The following is an 18,935-nucleotide window of genomic DNA, read 5'->3' on the forward strand; positions in this document are numbered from 1 at the left end:
GACTTGTGTATGTTCGATTTTTGTTGTTTTCGTCTTGTTTTACTCAGAGTATATTGGCTATTTTTCTAAAATGGTGTGGAGTCCTTTTGTACAGTTTTCACTGTGTTACTGTGTGTGTATACAAATACTTTACACGTTGCCTCTGACATAAGTCAGACTGCTCATGCCAAGCTACCAAGGAGGTGAGCAGGGTTTATCTTACCTGGTTGACTCCCTTACTCTGACTGGAGAGAGGGTCCCTACTTGCACAAGGTAGAAATCATACATGCCAACATTTTAGAAGAGAAAAGCAGGAGATTTCTAGAATAAATCGGAAGAATGTATTTCTCCTGTTGACTACTATTGGGGCCTGAATCGGGTTACTGTTATGTATGGGATGTGCAAGTCTGCTGCTGCATGATCAGATATGAGATAAGCAAATGTACGTTTTTTTTCCTTACCTGTCAGGGACATAGTGAAAGCGCTATGGCAGGCAGAGCGAGCGTGCTGTGCACTGGCCTGCAGGAGGAGGTTACTGGCAGTGCATACTCCAAGTTACACAATACCAGGCCCTGTGAGCTGAAGGCCACAGAGGAATTGTGTTTTACATTCAGGAATCTGGAAGTGGGAGACTAGCCTTGAAATCGGTAGTCTGCCTCATGAATCTGGAAGGGTGGCATGTATGTGCAAACCACTGGCAAGTAGAGACCCCATTTCTAACTATTATATATGAGGATGACAGCATTAGCCGCATCATAGCACTTTAAAAAAAAAATGTGCCATGCTGCACTGCTGTGCAACATGGCAAAAAAAATAAACAAATCAAATAGATCTTACATAGGCAAGACCTATTGGCTTTGCCGATGCTTGTTTCTAATCCTACTTAAGGTGCTGCCTGTAACTCTTTCCCATCTCTGTTTCATCTCCCCGCCTAAAATTTAGATAAAAACGTGTGAAATTAAAAATAAGTGAATTCAAATTTTAAAATATTTTGTCAAATTTAAAAACGATTTCAATGATCGTGACAGGCCAACTAGAGACCGAATGCGCCCCAAGCTTTCGCAACTATTGTGCGGGAAGGTGGGTTATTCTAACACGATTTGTGCAGTACCATGGCGCCAAGTAGTATCACGTTTTGTTAGATTGGTTAGCACTCTAGTTCTTTTACTTACTTTCTGCGCGTAATAGAGCCGTATTTCGCAGATGACGCGCGCAGGAGTTAAACGAGCAATGCGCAGGCGCAGGCGCTGAACGGATCGGCGTTAGGCTAGGCAAGTCTAGGAGTAGTGTTGAGGTTTCCATGTTAGTGCTGCTAGCATGCGTTGGGAGACAGGCGTGGATGGGTGACAGCAGCATGCTAGGTACCGGCTTCTAAATGAGATTGGATAGTTTTTTTTCAACACCCAACCTGCTGACAAGGACGTAACCAGACGACGCTAATACACTATCACTGAAATAATAAGAAGGTACGTGAATGACGCTACAGCTACCTTCATGGGGGTTAAAATGCAAAGGTCATGAAAGAAACATCGTCTGTGGGTCATTCAGGGATGGCGGCCACTGTATTTGTGACGAGGGCCCCTGAACGCCCTGCAGATCTAGTAGAGAAGCAATGATTCACTACATATACCGCACATTTAGGAGGTTTGCCCCACTTGTTACTGTACATGGAAATTACCTGGCGTCTTATCGGGCGCTAGTCTAACGTTTTGGGCACTGCCTCGCCACTGAGGAGACTCTATTGCTCCCATGACCGTACCTAGATCATACACATGTAAATCCTCGTAGTTTCTGTTATCAAGTTCAGGTTGGATCGAAAAGTCTAAAAATCATACACACATGCATTTGCAGTATAACAGCCTAGATGGTCCTAGCACCAAGAGCAGACATACACATTTACCTTGGGGGAACAGACTTCGAGGAAATGTGTCTCTGTCTGCAAGATTCTCTACTAGATCTGCAGGGCGTTCAGGAGCCTCGTTGTGTCGACGTATACGGTGTGCAGCTCTCTCTGTGGTGCAGAAGTTGGAAGAGTAAAATACTCTGTCCTGTAGACAAATGCAGGTAGACGGTGATGTGAGTAAGGTGAATATCAGGTGTGTGGTGTGTAGTGTGACGTTTTCATGTGATGCTGAGGATGGCTCAATGTAGTTTTGTTATCAAACTGGAGGTCTGCAGATTGGAATTACTGCTTGCGGTACTTAGTGACGGGAAAACCAGAGGATTCAAGGGAAGTGCTGAGAGCCAAAACTCGAGTCGAGCCCGCAAACTAATTGTTACGTAATTCCAAAAATAGATGTATAAATACGCCAAATCTGACACCCTTGCTATGCCACTAGGGCTCTCCTACCCTAGGTAAGAAATAGTGGTCAGAGGAACAGCATTCAACTCCACCTTAACTGAGACCTCCACTCTTGCCTTCATTCCCTTCCACCTATTATAGGTGACTAGGAGGGCATTATTCAAATTGAAAATGCCAGCAGCAGGGAGCGAACTGATGATGGGGGGGGAGTTTGGCGTTGGCGGACCAGGGGAATGGTTGACCTCGTACACCATCTGAGTTTCCTGCTCTGCAGCCTGCCAGTTCCTTTGAATAAGCCTCAATTGCCCAATTGAGGCCCATTGTGCAGTGGACTGGCCTTCTATTATGTATGTGTTACTATAGAATCTAGAACAAGGTAATGAAATGTAGAATGTGTGAGTGATGAGTAGAATAGGAAGAACACAGAAATTCGAAGAGTGACAGTTGGTCTCAGCGAAGGGGGGGTATGGAGAGATGTAATTTATTGTTGTACCCGCTTGCTCCATAAAAGAATAAAGAAGACATAACTTACTTAAACGGCATAGGCTTTGTTATAACAGAATTGGCGACAACTGGGAGCTAATAGACCTGGGAGAAATGTGAGCAGACCTTTCATAGAATCACATTTTTTTTTGGTCCTCGGATGGCAGACTCAACAAGAATAAACTAGCATCCACGCAGTGAGTTAACAACAAATGACTGGTTGGCATGTGGACATTTCTTCTATATCTTAAAGAAGAAACTTTACGGCTCATTAATTCAAATAGAAATGAGCGCTCAGAGCTTGTGCTGAATATTCATTGTCTTGCGCCATGCGCTTCATCCGTTGACATTATTGGAATGCACGCTAGATACGCAGCAGCTGTACAGTGTTGGCTCTGTGCACCATCCGGTGTGTATGTGAATTACGTACCGCCATCTTTAATATACAGGCTTCTTTCAGACAAAAATGTATCTAGCTTACGTGACGAGAATTTTAAATTCTATTAAGGACTCGGAAGCGAGGATTATACTTCTAATTCTTTGCTGTTTATTAATATCAAAACACAGCAGCCAATAAAAACAAACTTTCTTAAACTACATTACCCATAAGATATATGGATGACATCATAACAGCCCAATAATAACCCATCAAACGCTATATAGGCCAGAGGAACCACAAAATCCTCCTCTTTCCTTGCTCTGAGATAAGTCTTAAAGTCTAGAACTGACTCAAAAACAACATTCCAGAAATTGGTCTCCCACGTAGATGCGACATAGATTAACGAAAATGACCGGCACACCGGTCTAAAGTGAGAATTTGAAGGTGTTGGAATCTCCATTAACCAGACTTTTGATCTGAAACTGTGAAGAAAACAGATGACCATGTTGTAACACTCTGTTGAAAATGAACTACGTCATTCACGCAAATCGAGTCATGCAAATGTAAATTCTAATGCAAACAATGACGGTCTTATGAAGGAAAACCATGCTTCATGTACAAATCGTGATCATAAGCATAACAATAACTGTTACTATATAAATATCTTCACGTTTGAATACATTCCGCATGGAAGATTGGGTGGGATAGTCATAAATAAATAGGTCACCTCCCAGTCCTTAATTAAATTGAAAATTCTTGTAGCATAAGCTAGAAATGTTTTTTATTCTATGTCAGGACTGGAGGCTTCGGATTACGCTAGTCTGAAGCTGCTGTAGTACAACAGAAGCTACATCTGTAAAAGGTTTATAATAAAATGTTTTAAATGTCGAATTTGCTGACCAGTCTGCTGCTCTCATTATGTCCTGTAATGGTGACGTTAGGGAAAAGGACTTTGAGGCCATTGCCTCTCTTACAGAATGAGCTCCAATCTTTGAGATGTCAATTCTGTTTCAGCTCAAATCCATCTCACCCAGCATGCTAAGGTAGCTGAAGTCACTGGACGAAAGGGCTTCTGGAGAGAAAACAGGAGTTGAGCTCCAGGGGTCTGGCGATACTCTCTGGTTCGATCTTCGTATTCCTTAGGCAGTGGCCTCTGCATAATTTGGGTTCTTCATGAAAACTAGGGTAAGTCACTTGTTTAGAGATGGTTTTGGTTCTTCTTGAGATGGAAAAGGTAACACCATCTGGAGAATAGACTCATCCTGAGATATCTCGGGCTCTGATATCAGAGATCCTCCTACAAGATGCCAGGCACAACAATATGGTTAATTTAACTGAAAGTTGCTTCTTTGACAGGTCGGAGTTACAGGGCCAACGTCATTGAAAGTTCAGAATGATGTTAAAATCCCATAAATGAGAATATTTAGGTTGAGTAGGATTCGCTGGCCGAATGCCTGTCATCACCCTACTTACTAAAGGATGTTCTCTTACATGCTTCCCATCCATTGCCATGTGTCCTGCAGACGTAACAGACCGGTAGTTATTGATTTAAAAATAGCTGGAACCTTCAGATGCCATTTCTGCCAGAAAGTTTGCTACAGAGGTAACAGTGGTCCCTAAGGGATCAAGATTCCGTGTGTCGCACCAACATACCCAAGCAGAGGTGTAATGTTTATAGGTGGTGTCTGGCCATGAAGCAGATACAGGCGAGAGCGATTGTTCCGAAAGGTCTGGCAGAGACCAACATTGTCGAAAATGTGCCACGCCATGGGATGGAGTTTGTTCTGACTGATCATAGGATGGAGTATCCCTGTTGGATCTAGCAAAAAGTTGTGTATCGAGGGAATCTGTACTGGAGAGTCTCTGGACATTTTCAGAAGTAATGGGAACCAGGATTGCACTCTGAGGCCGAGCATGGGCTGCTACTCTCGTTATCATGATGAATGGGGGAAAGGCAGAGAGTAGTGGTCCTGTCCATTGTTGCAGAAAGGCATCCGTGCCTATGGGATCTGGCCTCCATGAGAAGCACTGGTCTATTTGCTGTGAGAGACGGGATGCAAATAGGTCTGTGCGACACTGGCCCTATCTCTCTTGGAGGGCCTGGATCACTAACTGATGGAGTTTCCATTAGCTGGAATCCTTGAGAAACTAACTGATGGAGTTTCCATTAGCTGGAATCCTTGAGAAATCTGGATATCCAATCCTCTATTGTATTGAGTTGGTCTGGCAAGTATTCTGCTGTCACGGTTATCTGATTCTGGAGGCAATAGTGCTGAAAGGTCTTTGCTATCGCTGCTGAAGTTAGTGACTTTGTGCCCCCCAGTTTGTTGACGTACCGTACTGCTGAGATGCTGTTCATGCATAGTAATACGCAGCAATTGGACTGTGGGTCTAGGGTCTTTATTGCAAAGGACCTCTCTAAAAGTTCTAGGCAATTGATATGAAGTTGCGACTCGTTGTGAGACCAGAGACCACTTGTGGAAACGGTGACGCACCTGCCCTCTACCCCACTTGCTGGTGTCTGATTCCAGAATGACATCTGGCTGTGAGCTGAAGATGGCTCTGCCATTCCAGGCAGACATGGGGGCTAGCCACCATTGTAGTTCTCTGCAAGATTCTGGAGTGAGGTTAATGAGCTCTGTGTATGTTAAGCCCTTCAGTAGGTGGTGAATTTTTAAGCGTTGAAGCGTCCTGTAGGGCAAAGGAGCCAGGAAGATGGACTGTACGGAGGATGCTAAGAGGCCCACATTATTGGCTGATACTCTGATGGATATCCTGTCCTTGTAGAGAGTTGGTTGGATCGCTTTTTGGATTGAGTGTAATTTCTGGGCTGGAAGAGATAGAAGAGTCGATCTGGAACCCTAGAAACTCCATCTAACGGGAAGGGGTCACTTTAGTTGATCGCCAAACCTAAGTCATGGAGCAATTGGATGGTCCATGCTAGGTGTTGTGTGAGCGATTGGATATCCTGCGCCATAAGGAGGATGTTGTCTAGGTAGACAATCATCCGAACGTCTCTGGAGCAGAGCTTTTCTGTCACTGGATGCATGACCTTGGTGAAGTACCAAGGTGCGGAGGAGAGTCCGAATGGCAGAACCTTGTAGCGGAACCATGGACTGTTCCACCTGAACTGTAGAAACTTCCTGTGAAGAAAAAATATCGGGATTGCTAGATAGATATCCTTTAGGTCCAAACGGATCATCCAGTCGCCCTCTCTGAGAATGTCTCTGAGGAGGTGGCTCCCCTCCATCTTGAAGTTACGATAAAGAATTCAAATGTTGAATTCCTTGAAATTGATCACTAAACGTGAGCCTCCTCCCTTCTTGTCTATTACAAAGATGTTGCTGCAAAACCCTGAGAAGTTGGGTTGACATGGCATGATAGCCTCTTTGTTCAACAATTGGTTTATTTCTTGTGGAGTAAAGATGCAATCTTGTAGGGAAAAATGGAGCCGTTCAGGTAGAACTGCCTGCTGGGGGTTCCTGAAGAATTTTAGGTGAAAACTTGACTGTCTCCAGTACCCACTGGTCTGTGGTTAACAGTGACCAATTGTGCAGGAAGAATTTGGTTTTTCCCCCTAGTACTACTGACAAATGTGGTATCAGGCTTACCTTGAGTGAGGGAGTTGGTTCTGTAGTTGCTTCAGTATGTACCTCTGCTGAAGTGGGCTTGTCTCATTTGCGCCCTTTAGGGGTAGAAGGTATCCCGGTGGGAAGTGTATCCTCTGCCTGAGGAGGTGTACCTTGATTGAGGACTGCATGTGGAGCGACCGGACAGAAGACCTCTATTTCTGCCAGCCCTGGTAAAAAGGCATTGCTGAAATACTTTGTTCAGGGAGGTCTGGGCCTTGTCAATGGCCATGAATGTATGGACAAACTTGCCCAGGTCCTTTATGAATTTGTCCCCAAAGAGTAGACCATTGGCTAGTGGCCTTGACTCTGCATTGGCCAGATTTGCCAAATTGGGATCAATGCGCAGGAGGATTGATCGTCTCCTCTCCATGGAGATTGTGCAGTTTTCATTGTCCAATATGCATAGCGCCATTGCAGCCCAGCCTGCTAAGGTTTTGGGGTCTGTGGGGGAGCCAGATTCTTAGCGCCTACTGCCAGATCCAGATTTTTGCATAAGGGGCCTGCTAGGTCTAGCACTTTATCCTGGCATGATCTCCAGGATATATCTATACCCTTCTTGGGGTCTTTGGATAAACGTTTAATGAAGGTTGCTAGATTGGGATCAAGTTCAGGCTTCAGGGCAACCTTCCTGGGTATATCAGGGCAAGGGCATTCCGAGTGGAGACGGTTCCTGACATCTTTGTCCAGGGCTTTCCTCAGTTGTGTTTTGGCATACTCCACAACTGAGGGGAGGAGGGTCCAGTCTGCCCATCGGTAGTTGATGATGGCATCCGGGTTGAAGTTGAGAGTAGGATTAGGGTCTAGACTTTTGCCAGTCAGGGCAGGGGTTTGTATGCCATCTGGTGCATTGCATCTTCACTTATGGGAGCGCCAAGTGTCATAGTGAGAGTTGGACCAAGGGGAGCGTGAGTCTTCAGAGGCATCAGCTTGATTAGGGAAAGAGGGCTTGGGTGCTGGTGAAGAGCTGTGCCAAATACTCATGGTCTGTGGCTGTGGCCTAGAAGTTAGGCAAAATCTGGCAGAGAATCTCTTATTTGCAGTTGATAGATGGACCACACCCTGATTCCTGAAATCAGCACACACAGACAAGAATTGGTATTTTATACTATATGATTATTAAAAGTTATTGTTGACTCATACTGTGATGAAGACTGATTGTAAATATTCTGAAGATAAAGCAAGTAATCTACACATTATGGCAAAGGTTAAATAAGCCCTACTCATATTTCATCACACATCTCTAATCAATTAGCCTGTTCCCTTCCTAAGTTAAGTTACATCATTGTTGTATTGGTCTGCTTCTATGTGCCAGTTAATGTAAAGACCTACCTCGTACCTCATTGTGCTATCAGCCCTAAAGTCTGAATTCCTTGCTTCAGGATACCTCTAGCAACAGGTTCGTCTGCTAAGCCTCCTCCAAACACACTAGCATCAAGTATACCTTTCTTGTATATCATTGCTCCTACAAAGAGATGGGGGAATTAGTGCGTGGCTCCTGTTTTGCTACACAGGACAGTGAACAATACTCTTGAGCAAATTATAGGAAGTATATAGACCAAATTATGGGAAGTAGATAGACCAGGGATATCCGACCTTTTCTGTAGTAAGAGCTACTTGTGATCAGTGAAAATCATTGTGAGCTACTGAAGGCTAAGCAACTTGAGCATTGTTAGCGAACACCCCCAAGCCCGCCTTAATTCATTTTAAGCCTAATATCCATAGAGCCAGAAACTATGGTTTGAACAAAATACTTTGACAAGGGGCACTATGACAGGGCTGCCATTTGTATCAGTGAGAGCATTTTCTTTGGGGTGGAGGAAAGGGGTGAATAAGGTGCGTGTACAGGTGACTGAGAGACTGTGTCAGGCATACCTTTCGCCTTATGTGGCACAGTTCGACTTATAAAACAAACATACAACCATTTTGTTATTTGAATAGGAGAAATTTAAAGTGCAGAAAAGTGTCCCATATAACTTTCTCCCACTTAAAATAATGTCTATATTCTTCACTTATAAATATGGCACTGTGTCGAGAAAATTAAACTGAAGGGTTAACTTTGTTTATATGGATTCTATAAAACCCATCATTTATATTTTCTCCCATTTCCCAGTGTCACATTTACAAACACCAGACATCCTACTCACAGTGTCCTATAAACATGGTGCCATATTTGTAACTGAAAAATACATTTGTTTAAAACGGAGGAATTTTAAGCGAAGAGACATGCTTCATAAGACATTAGAGGCCTAAGTTAGAGTTTGGCAGACAGGTTATTCCGTTGCAAACTTGACAGATATACAGTCTGCCATATTATGATCCCATTATAGCCTTTGGAGATCATAATACGGCAGGCTGGATATCGGTCACGTTTGTGATGGAGTAACCTGTCGCTAAACTCTAAATCGGGCCCTAAGACGTAATTGGCTTATTTAAAATTGGATAAAGTAATTAAGACTTAGCTTCATAAAAATAAAAAAAACCTTTACTTTAAATTTCTTCCATTTAAAAAAAAAAAATGACTAATTCTCAGTTATAAATAAGGCACAATATCTACTCGCCACTGGGAGTAAAAGGCCTGCTGCTTCTAAATGTAACACTGTGCAATGGGAGAAAATTAAAATTAACTGTTTATCATTAAGGTAACTTTTCATTTGAATTTTCTCCCTTTTAAAAACACTCAGAAACCTAATTTTGTTCTCACACTCCAATATTGAGTGGACAATGACTTTTATTTCAGGGTTAAGTGCTTCAGTTCTTCTCCGTGCCCCAGCCTGGCCCATAAATCTGACCAAACACTGCTCAATATCTGATGGTAATAATATAAAGTAAAGAGAGCCCTTACTTAACTTTAAAAGAATAATGTGCTCCTGTACTTATTTAAAAATGAACTCATGACGGAATATTCTGAAGGTGTCTGGGAGCTACTGACATAGAAGCTTAAAGGTATGATATCTTCTCCTTCCTTCAAGATGAAACTTAAAAGGCCATCTCACCTTGTAGCCGCATTTCAGCTCACATATTTACTAAAGAGCTTCAGAGCATGGAAATTCTCTTCTCAGGCATTTTGATGTAAGCCTCAGAAAACATAATAATTGAGGAAATATTCCAGTTGTTTGGACAATATGAACACCTATTCCTAGAAAATCAAACAGACCTGTTTTCTAAGCCTTATGTCGTCATGCAGTCCAATACATTCAGTGGCCATGTTAACATACAGCAAGGACTGTATTGCATGAAACCTTCTAAAAACACATAAAAAGCTATGAAACACATTGGTGCTACCAGAAACTTTATATTCCTAAGGAGATCTGAGACAAAGAATGGGCTTGATTTGGAAATATATATATATATATATATATATATATATATATATATATATATATATATATATATATATAGGCTGAAATCATCCGCCGATCAAATCACATGCTAGGTTAGACTTATTACTGTTCTCAAAAAAAAAAAAAAATACAGTAAAGGTAATGGTAATTATAGGAAAAAACATATCACAAAAAAAAGTGATTCGCTTCCATGACTCAATAAGTACTTTTGTGTTCACAAACTGTAAAATTGTTTACCAGATCGCACATTAGAGTAGGTGTTCTAACTAAAATTAAGTATATTAATTTAAAATCCCTATGAAAAAAAAGAATACATTCTGGACTTGATGTTTACTAAGTGGATGCATGTTCCTTTTTTCGTCCAGTTAACTGTGTCATTCTTTGGTGCTGCCGTTTCAAAGGGGGTTCATCACATAAGTTAAAATGTTCCTGCTCTTTATGAAGTGCAAAGGGTTGCATATGTTTTTGTGTCTGGCTAACTTTAACACCTACATCGATTGGGCTTGCCTTCACCCAGAGGACTATTTCTCTCTCATCTCTCACGTGTGTCATTTTGCCACCTAATGAGTGTTTGCATTGCAGTGCATAAGGAGCTATTTTAAATCTGAAAGCACTCTGAATCATTACACATTTTTATTTTTATTTTAAATGAATTGTACACAGAAAGCAATCTGTTTTTGCTTGTTCTGGTATGTGAAAGACATCCTGGGGAGTTTTAGAGAGTTGTCCTGGGAATGCATTGTGCCTGTTGTTTGCCATTGGCTTTGTGGTTTGTAACTCACATTTTCTTGCTTTCCATTTGCTGGCTTAGGCTCTCCAGGTCCACTTCATCCCTCCTATGCAAAAACCTTATTTACCAGTATCCTTATGGGAGCTCCCTTTCTGTAAACAGGCCTGTAAATCTGGTTGTTACCATCACATTTGCTGTGCATTCAAAGACAGAGGTTAGATGCCAAACTGTGTCCCACCAGAGAGCTTGGTGTTCATTTTGTAGTCGGCTGACTTCAAAGTTAGTGTTTATAGGTAAGAGGAATGCACACTACTCTCTGCATGGAGTCCAGTGGTGCCCCTCCTATGCTTTTTTTTTTTTGTTCGTGTTTTTTTTTTTTTTTCTTTCTTTTTTAGGCACGGCGAGATAAGTGACATTCCCTTTCTTGTATTTTTTTTCTTTTAATCCACTTTCCTCTGTCATTGTAGTGTTCTTGTTTATTTTGTAACTACTTTGCCTCTTTTATGATTCTCTCTGCCATGCCATTTTCCTCATCTCTTGCCTCACCTTTTACTTAATTTATCGTTTTGTGTTCTGTCTCCTTCTTGCCTGTCACTGTTTCTGCCCATCAGTTGCAGGGGTCCCTAAACGTTTTTGTCTGTCTTCCACAGTTACCACCTTACCTTTCACTTTCTCTCTTAAAATTGAAACAATGGCAACAAACCCTTTTCCACACAATGAAAATCTATAAATGTGCACATCCTTGGACCTCAGTTTTGCAGTATTATTTCAGAATATTGTTTTGTGACTGGAAACTTTTATAGTGTACCTTTACTTCTGTTTTTTGTTAACGATTTAACAGCTGCTTCTTTTATTTTCCCACAATATGAGCATTCTTGACGTTTAAAATGGGAGAGAACTTTTAACTCAGGAGAGCATTAGGTTTCTCGTTTTCTGTGGAAAGCTGTCAAAATAGTTCAGAGCTGGATTGTCTGCCAAAACATACAAGGGTGAATAAACCCAGGAACCCAATAGAATTGATGAAGACATGTCATGATTTTAGATGCCTGTTGGTGTCTGATTGCTTCAGCTAAAACTTAACTATTATGTATCCCACTTGAGTAGGTGAGAGTAGGCCCTTTAAAAAGAAATGTAAGTGGGCCCGATTCAAAGAGCACTTTGCTTTCGATAAATCAGATTTGAGCTTAAATTTCTACATTTACGACAGCAGAGAATCACCAATAACAACAACTAACCTTAAAGTCGTAAATCCTTTTTCACCAGAGTAATTTTATCCTTCAGTCATGTAAAGGCCCATGCAAGGGACAGGAGATGGCCCTTTCAAAGTATGGTTAATCCTGAAAGTTTGTACATGCTCACGATCAGTTTAGTTTGTTGCCATCCTTTGTGACTCTTTCCCATGCTAGCGAAGCACCACTCTGCTCTTTGCCACTGCACTCTATGCCACTCTAATCTACTATGCGCCACTGCCCTCTACACAACCTTACTGTACACCTTTGTACTCTAATTTGCACCATTCTACTCTTTGCCAGTGCTCTCTACTTTAAATGTGCACCAATGACGGTTTCTCTTTTAGGGCTGAGGAGCTGCAACCCTCTGAAATTCCTACACATTCATATAAAAAAAGAATTAAATATATAGATTTGTTTAGAGATACCATCGTATCTCTAAACACATTGATGCATCTATGTCTGGGCTCTCTGTCCCAGGCTGCCTGCCCCGCCTCGCTTTGAAGCAGGAGACCAAAGCCAGGCAGTAAAACCACTTTCAACACTGTGACGAATGACGCAGGTCTGACTGCTCTAAAGCCCTTAGTTTCCATTGTGGTCTATGGCAGTATCCACTATATGCCAGTGACACTTTTAGCGACATGATTTGGGGCGTCTGAGTCCTCATCCTGGCTTGAAAATCTGTCATTTGTTAATGGTAGGAGCTATAATGCTAATGTTCTGTTATTTTTTGTTGTTGTACTGAGAAACCTTGTCACGCTAACCTTCCCCCCATGTGACACCCGAGGCCCTGGCTGCAGATCCCTGGCTCCTTTAGTAGTGGTGCTGCTGTATTTGTTCTTTGTGAAATTGTTCCAAATGACGAGCACGGTTCTTGCCCTCTTGTGAAATGGATCCAAATATTTTAGTCAAGCACAAGGGGAGAAATACGTGTTTACAGTAAAGGCAGTGATCAGCTGTATGGAGTTAAAACTGGCCCTATCTTCATGCCCTTAACATTGATGCCACAGACATGGATGGATATACTAACAATGAACGTTAAAATGTGTGCCATCCATTTAGTTCCTCTTATTTCACATTTTACTTAATGTTGCATTCCCCAGGAGAGTTAGCTGTTTTATCATGCTGTGTTTCTGTGCATTGTTTTACTCTTGCATAGTGCATACTTTGACTCGTGCCAGGTGTTTATGAGGGGCTGTGATTGAGAGCGCTAGTGCTAAGGTTAAAAGCAAAGCAAAGTGCCTGATAGTAGGTTGGGCTCTGTGCGGAGCACACAGAACAATGGTCATGTATTCCAGTTGCAAATGAAATTCGGTGTAAGTGTGTGTGAAGGGGTGTATTGAGGCTAAAATATTTAGAAAGCTAAATGAAATAAAGTGCGTAAAGGTGAATGAGTGCAGTGTATGTTTGGGGTGGTAAAATGAGGGAGAACATTCAGGGGAAAGGAAAAAGAGGGTGCTGAAGAGGAAAGAGAGGAGGTTGAAACTGTGCAGATGGATGAGATGTGAAGAGAAAAATTATCTAACTTAAGGCACACAACTGAAGGCCATACTCCTTCGATGGGCCTCAATAATAATTAATTCACAGTCTCACAATTTCAGAATTGAAACATTTTGCATGCTAATTATTTATAACTAATCATTGTTGTTAATCATTTATCTTAAAGAGATGATAACCATTGACATAGCCAATAGTACTGACAGGTTTTATATGTATGTCAGTTATTGTGCTATATTTCTGGATGCAATAACATCCGAGAGAAAGCACAATACAGGCCGGGTGGCACACTTTGGGAATCACAGATATGTATTTACAAGTTCCCTTTTAGAGAGCCCCCACGTTTTTCATCACAGTTAAAGATCTGTCTGCAGCTGTGGGTGCCTCCTGATGCCTGATTAGAGCATTTTCTTCCAAAGTTCATGTTGCAGGCAGTGCAAGACACTGGTCAAGCACACACTTTAAAGGGCCTGAAGTTGTCGCGCAGTACAATTTGCACATTAAATTAACTGTTGAACATATTAATGCAGTAAGATATGGGGCAGTTTTTAATGCATTTAATATTTCAAGACTATTCGTTCCCACTGCGTTGTAAACCATGCTTTCTCACTAAATTCATTTCCTTTCAAATGCACCATTTGTCAATCTTTTTTCTATTTTTCTTGGGAGGAGGGCTCACCTTGGACACGTTTGTCCATTAAGCTTCACTCACTACACAAGTCATATCCAACTTTAAGCCCCATCGCTTTCAAATGTCACCAGCCGCCACTGCTATGCACCACTGCACTCTGCACCACTCCAGTCTAGGCCCCACTCAAGCCTACTCTGTGCCACTCCACTCTGCACCACTACTGTCACTAAACCCTGCACCACCCACTCTACACCACTTAACTCTGCTCTAATCTACTTTACACCAGTGCACTCTGTGCCACACTACACCACTCTATGCCACTGCGCTTTACTCCACTCTTCTCTAAACCACTGCACTCTACCCAATGAACTCCACACTATTTTACTCAAAACCTCTGCACTCTACACCACTGAAATCTACGCCACCTACTATGCACCACTTCACTCTACACCATTATTCTCTACTCTGCAAAACTTTACACCACTGCACTTAATGCCACTCTGCTTTACTCTGCACTACTGTTTTGTATGCCACTGCTCTCTGCAGCACTCTTCTCTGCAACAGTCTACTCTGCGCCACTGCAGTCTACGCCAGTGCACTCTATGCTAACGCATTGTACACCACTGCACTCTACTCTGCAAGACTGCGCACTCTGCTACTGAAAACTACGCTACGCCAATCTACATCATTGCGCTTTGTCACTGTAGTCTACACCATTCTATTCTACTCTAGACCACTATACTGTATACCACTGCTCTCCACAGCACTCTGCTCTGCAACACTCTGCTCTATGCCAATGCACTCTACACCACTGCGCTCTAGACACTCTGCTTTGGAGGACTGCACTCTCTGCCACTGAACTCAATACAACTCTGCACCAGTACATTCTATGCACCTGCACTCTGCTCTGCCCTTCTCATCTCTACGCCAATGTACACAACGCCACTACACTCTACTCTGATCTACTCTGCATCACTGCACTCCACTCACTGCACTCTATGCGACTGTACGCCCATTTTTTCTACTTCTCGGTACTCCATCCTGCACCTCTTTACCTTGCACCACTTCACTCTACTCTGAAACTATCTACTCTACGCTGCTGCATTCTACACCACTGCACTCTGCCACTCTACTCCACCCTGCACCACTCTATTCTACGCCACTGCACTATGTGCTGCGCTACTACACTCTATTCTACTCTGCAACACTGTATGCCAGTGCACTCTACATCACTTTACTCAAAACCAATGTAATCTAAGCAACTGCACTCTGTCAATGTACTCCGTTGGCCTAGCAGGAAACCGCTTGCAGCATTGCCCTGGCGGATTAGGACTGCTGCCACCTCCAGACTGCCGGATTCTCCAGTCCTGGCAGCCCGACTGCCAGGGTTGTGATGAGGTGATCAGACCACCGCATTGGCGGCAGTCCGATTGCCATCCGCAAGTCTGGCGGTCTAGTGACCGCCAGACTCGTAATGAGGCAAAAAAAATTCTTGGATTCCTACTTTCGACTACGGACATTAATGTTAATCAGCTCACAGGATGGAACATTAAGTTTGACATAGTGATTTAAGTTTAGGTAGTCAATTGAAAGCAATTATAGTGACATGTTATGTAAAAAGTACCATAAAATTCAGAATGTTGTGTATATATGATTTTTTTCTTTCATTTTTATTACAAAATAACTAACATAACTTGCAGATGCTAGATGGGAACTATACATTCCAGTTAGTTCACTTTTTAACTTTTAAATTACTGTCCTCGGGAAGAAAAAAACCAGAAGCTGTTTATTGTCTAGGCACCTCAGCCAGCACACTCTGCCCCACTAATTATTTTCTGGTCTTGGCACTAGCCTTTTTAATTGGGAACTAGCAATTGAGGTTAAGAGTCTTTTAACACAAGTTCACGAGATTTAACCCTGGTACACATGTGGAACCTCGCAATGAAGGCAAGTGTTCTAGGCAAGGAGGTTTTGTTGATGTTTCAGGTGATGTTCCTCATGTTTTGTTTACATTGGATTCTATTTTACTGATTTGAAACTTTAATAAGCTTCAATAATTTGCATTAAATTTCCCCTTATTAGGATCTTTTTTTCTCTCCATCACAAACTATGTCAAAGAGCAAATGAGCACTGGTCACAGTGGAATCTGTGACTAATACAAGCATCCTTCAAACTTCAGCCATCGCTAATCTTTGTGTGAATTATATTTAAATAAAAAGTTTCTGCACTTTTTAGTCTGATTAATGGCAATACCAGTGAAGAGCATAAGGTGCTGTGTAATTGCAAATATCCTTGCCTTTCTTGCAGAAATGCGTTTGACAGCCGTTTTGTCTATGGCTGCTAAGGTCAAACTACCTCCCAACTATCGTTATGGAATGTCTCGGCCCTGGACGTTAGCAGCCAAGAAGAAAAATCCTCCCGGGAAGATGCGCAACAAGGTGTTTGTGGAGCCAATAGCTAAAGAGGACTGGGCGTATTTCCGTGGTGATACAGTGAGTATTGTGTAGTCAAATAACAGATAGGGCTCACCAGAAGGATTTAGTACGCCATAAAGGTGATACCAGTAGATCTTGATCCAAGGTCTCTGTAACTGACTAGCTTTCCACCTAGGTAACAAAAGCCAGCTCGGATTGATTCCATGGTCTAGCATATGCTGGCAAAATTGTATGGTGTAGAACGAAATGCTATACACGCATGTCTCCGTTCCCTATATGATAAAACAGGGACCGCACAGAAAGTGGCAGAAGTGCAGTATTCATGACTAGGCAGAAGCTTTTTTTAAAATTCACATTTAATACTCTATATTGAGGGTGTGATGGCAAAGCTAAATTGGTTCTTCTATTTGGTTAATAGATGGTGGCAAGAATGATTTGGAAACTCAACTTCAAGATGATTAAAATGTAAACTTGGGTAGAATCCAACCATGCACTAATTTGAGACATCAGTAGGAGCAACCTTCTTTTATGATATTAGTCATGTAATATAACGGAGCTTAAACATCTCTTTAAACCTCCAGTTCATTATTACAGTAAGGGTGAAAGACATGGCTATTTCATTCCAGAATTCACCACAGGATTTGTATCGTACATATTTCCTCCACAGGAAATACATTATTAATTCCTCCCTCCAGTTTATGCAATTTAATAAGAACACTGTAAGAAGGTGAATACAATGTGGATGGCTAGATGTGCACGGTAGTTGCAGGAAACACAGTTCTGAAATTATGTTCAGAGACTTGGACCTGTAGAATTCTCCAGTGCAGAAAGAGACCTTCATTCTTCTGACACCTCTTTCAGTATCCCAAAGCACTACTCTTAACATACCAGCAACGTAGGCATGCCTTGCACTAAGGACTGTGAACATATGACCCAAAATTACCTTTACATGTGAGCCTGCTTTTGTCTGGGGCGACTTCATGAATGGTAGAACCTAATTTTAGGTGCAACCACTCATTCCGCTCTGGACAGATGAAAGGACCCTTCATCACAGTTCAGTTTCTCAGGCTCTGCAAGCACTTCTCTCTGGTAGTGTGTGGAGAAGCCTTCTGATTCACAAGCCTTTGATCATTCAGTTATGATTGCAGTCCAGGCACGCCTATAATATCAGACATCCTTAAATTGTCATTGAGATGATTGGGTAATATCTCTCCAAAGAGATTTGAACCTTCACTTAGTGTGAAATCTGCAGTACCCCAACAAAGAAAAAAGTGAAACTAAACCTTCTGTCAATTGAATTCTCTTGTAAACTGAAGAACATAAGTCTATTTGCTTTTGCCTTTGTTATATTCTCTGTTAACAGTGTATGGAACTGTTTTCCAGCAGAATCAGTTACTCTGAAACAGTTCTAGGTCAAAAGAAGGTGACTGCTTTGGTCTTTAAAAGCCGAGATGAGAACATATTGCACCTTTAGGCAGCAAATGTTTTCCTCTGCTCTCAAACCTTCACTATATACTCCCCCTTGCATGGCTTTAACATTTGAAATTTTGTCACAATGCTGTCACCTTTGTCCATAAACCTCCTAGTTACCTGTGAAATCTTTGGGTAGAAATGATCTTGCCACTGGGTAGTTCCTCTGCTGAATTACAGACTTTTCTCTTGGTTATTTTCAGGTGGAAGTTCTTTTCGGAAAAGATACCGGGAAGCAAGGGAAGATTAGCCAAGTCATCCTGGAACGCAACTGGGTCGTTGTAGAGGGTTTAAATACGGTAAGAAGGCTGTCATCAAGAGGGAGTCCATGTTTACACTTGTGGGCATATAAATCGGCGTTTGTGTCGCTTAGTAAACATTTTGACTCTTAAGGTCCTATTCAACTCAAAGCGCTAAACACAGTTTTAGGCACATGAATCCTTTTGGAACCCCAGAATTATTTTATATTACTTTTCTTGATCATACCATGAAAATGTCCTTGTGGTTCTACCTGCTGGTTTGGTATGTGCTCTCCATAATATATTGTGCGTTGATGTCAGGTTGTGTAATTGTTGCTTATGTAGCAAATTATTTCCAACAAGGTTTTATTCCGTACTTTTTGTTGGCCTCTGTGATACTAATATCCAAATATGCCTGTTGTTAGAAAGTAGATTATTAGTTTGGGTGATTGTGAGACCTCACCAAGTAATAATGTCACCATTCTCCTATTTGGTTCAGTTAGGTTACTTTAATTTAAACCTTAGCTCAGTCCTGGGTAGCAGTGGCACAGAGCAGACAGGCTTAACTCAAAGCAAACAAGTGGTAAG

General features: G+C 41.9%; 1 protein-coding gene across 2 annotated transcripts in view; it reads left to right on the top strand.

Annotated features, from left to right (window-relative positions):
* The first annotated feature begins 1,209 nt into the window (after nucleotides 1–1,209).
* Nucleotides 1,210–18,935, top strand: part of MRPL24 (mitochondrial ribosomal protein L24) — a 60,308-nt gene continuing 42,582 nt past the window's right edge. The window contains exons 1-4 of one of the 2 annotated variants that reach the window (XM_069213915.1): nucleotides 1,210–1,445; nucleotides 4,158–4,328; nucleotides 16,511–16,695; nucleotides 18,312–18,407. In XM_069213915.1, the coding sequence (XP_069070016.1) occupies nucleotides 16,513–16,695; nucleotides 18,312–18,407 (279 nt within the window). In that variant the 5' untranslated portion in view covers nucleotides 1,210–1,445; nucleotides 4,158–4,328; nucleotides 16,511–16,512. The remainder of the gene's footprint in view (nucleotides 1,446–4,157; nucleotides 4,329–16,510; nucleotides 16,696–18,311; nucleotides 18,408–18,935) is intronic. The other variant, XM_069213914.1, reaches the window with a different exon arrangement.

Source organism: Pleurodeles waltl, chromosome 11 (genome assembly GCF_031143425.1).
Source record: "Pleurodeles waltl isolate 20211129_DDA chromosome 11, aPleWal1.hap1.20221129, whole genome shotgun sequence".
NCBI classification, from domain to species: domain Eukaryota; kingdom Metazoa; phylum Chordata; class Amphibia; order Caudata; family Salamandridae; genus Pleurodeles; species Pleurodeles waltl.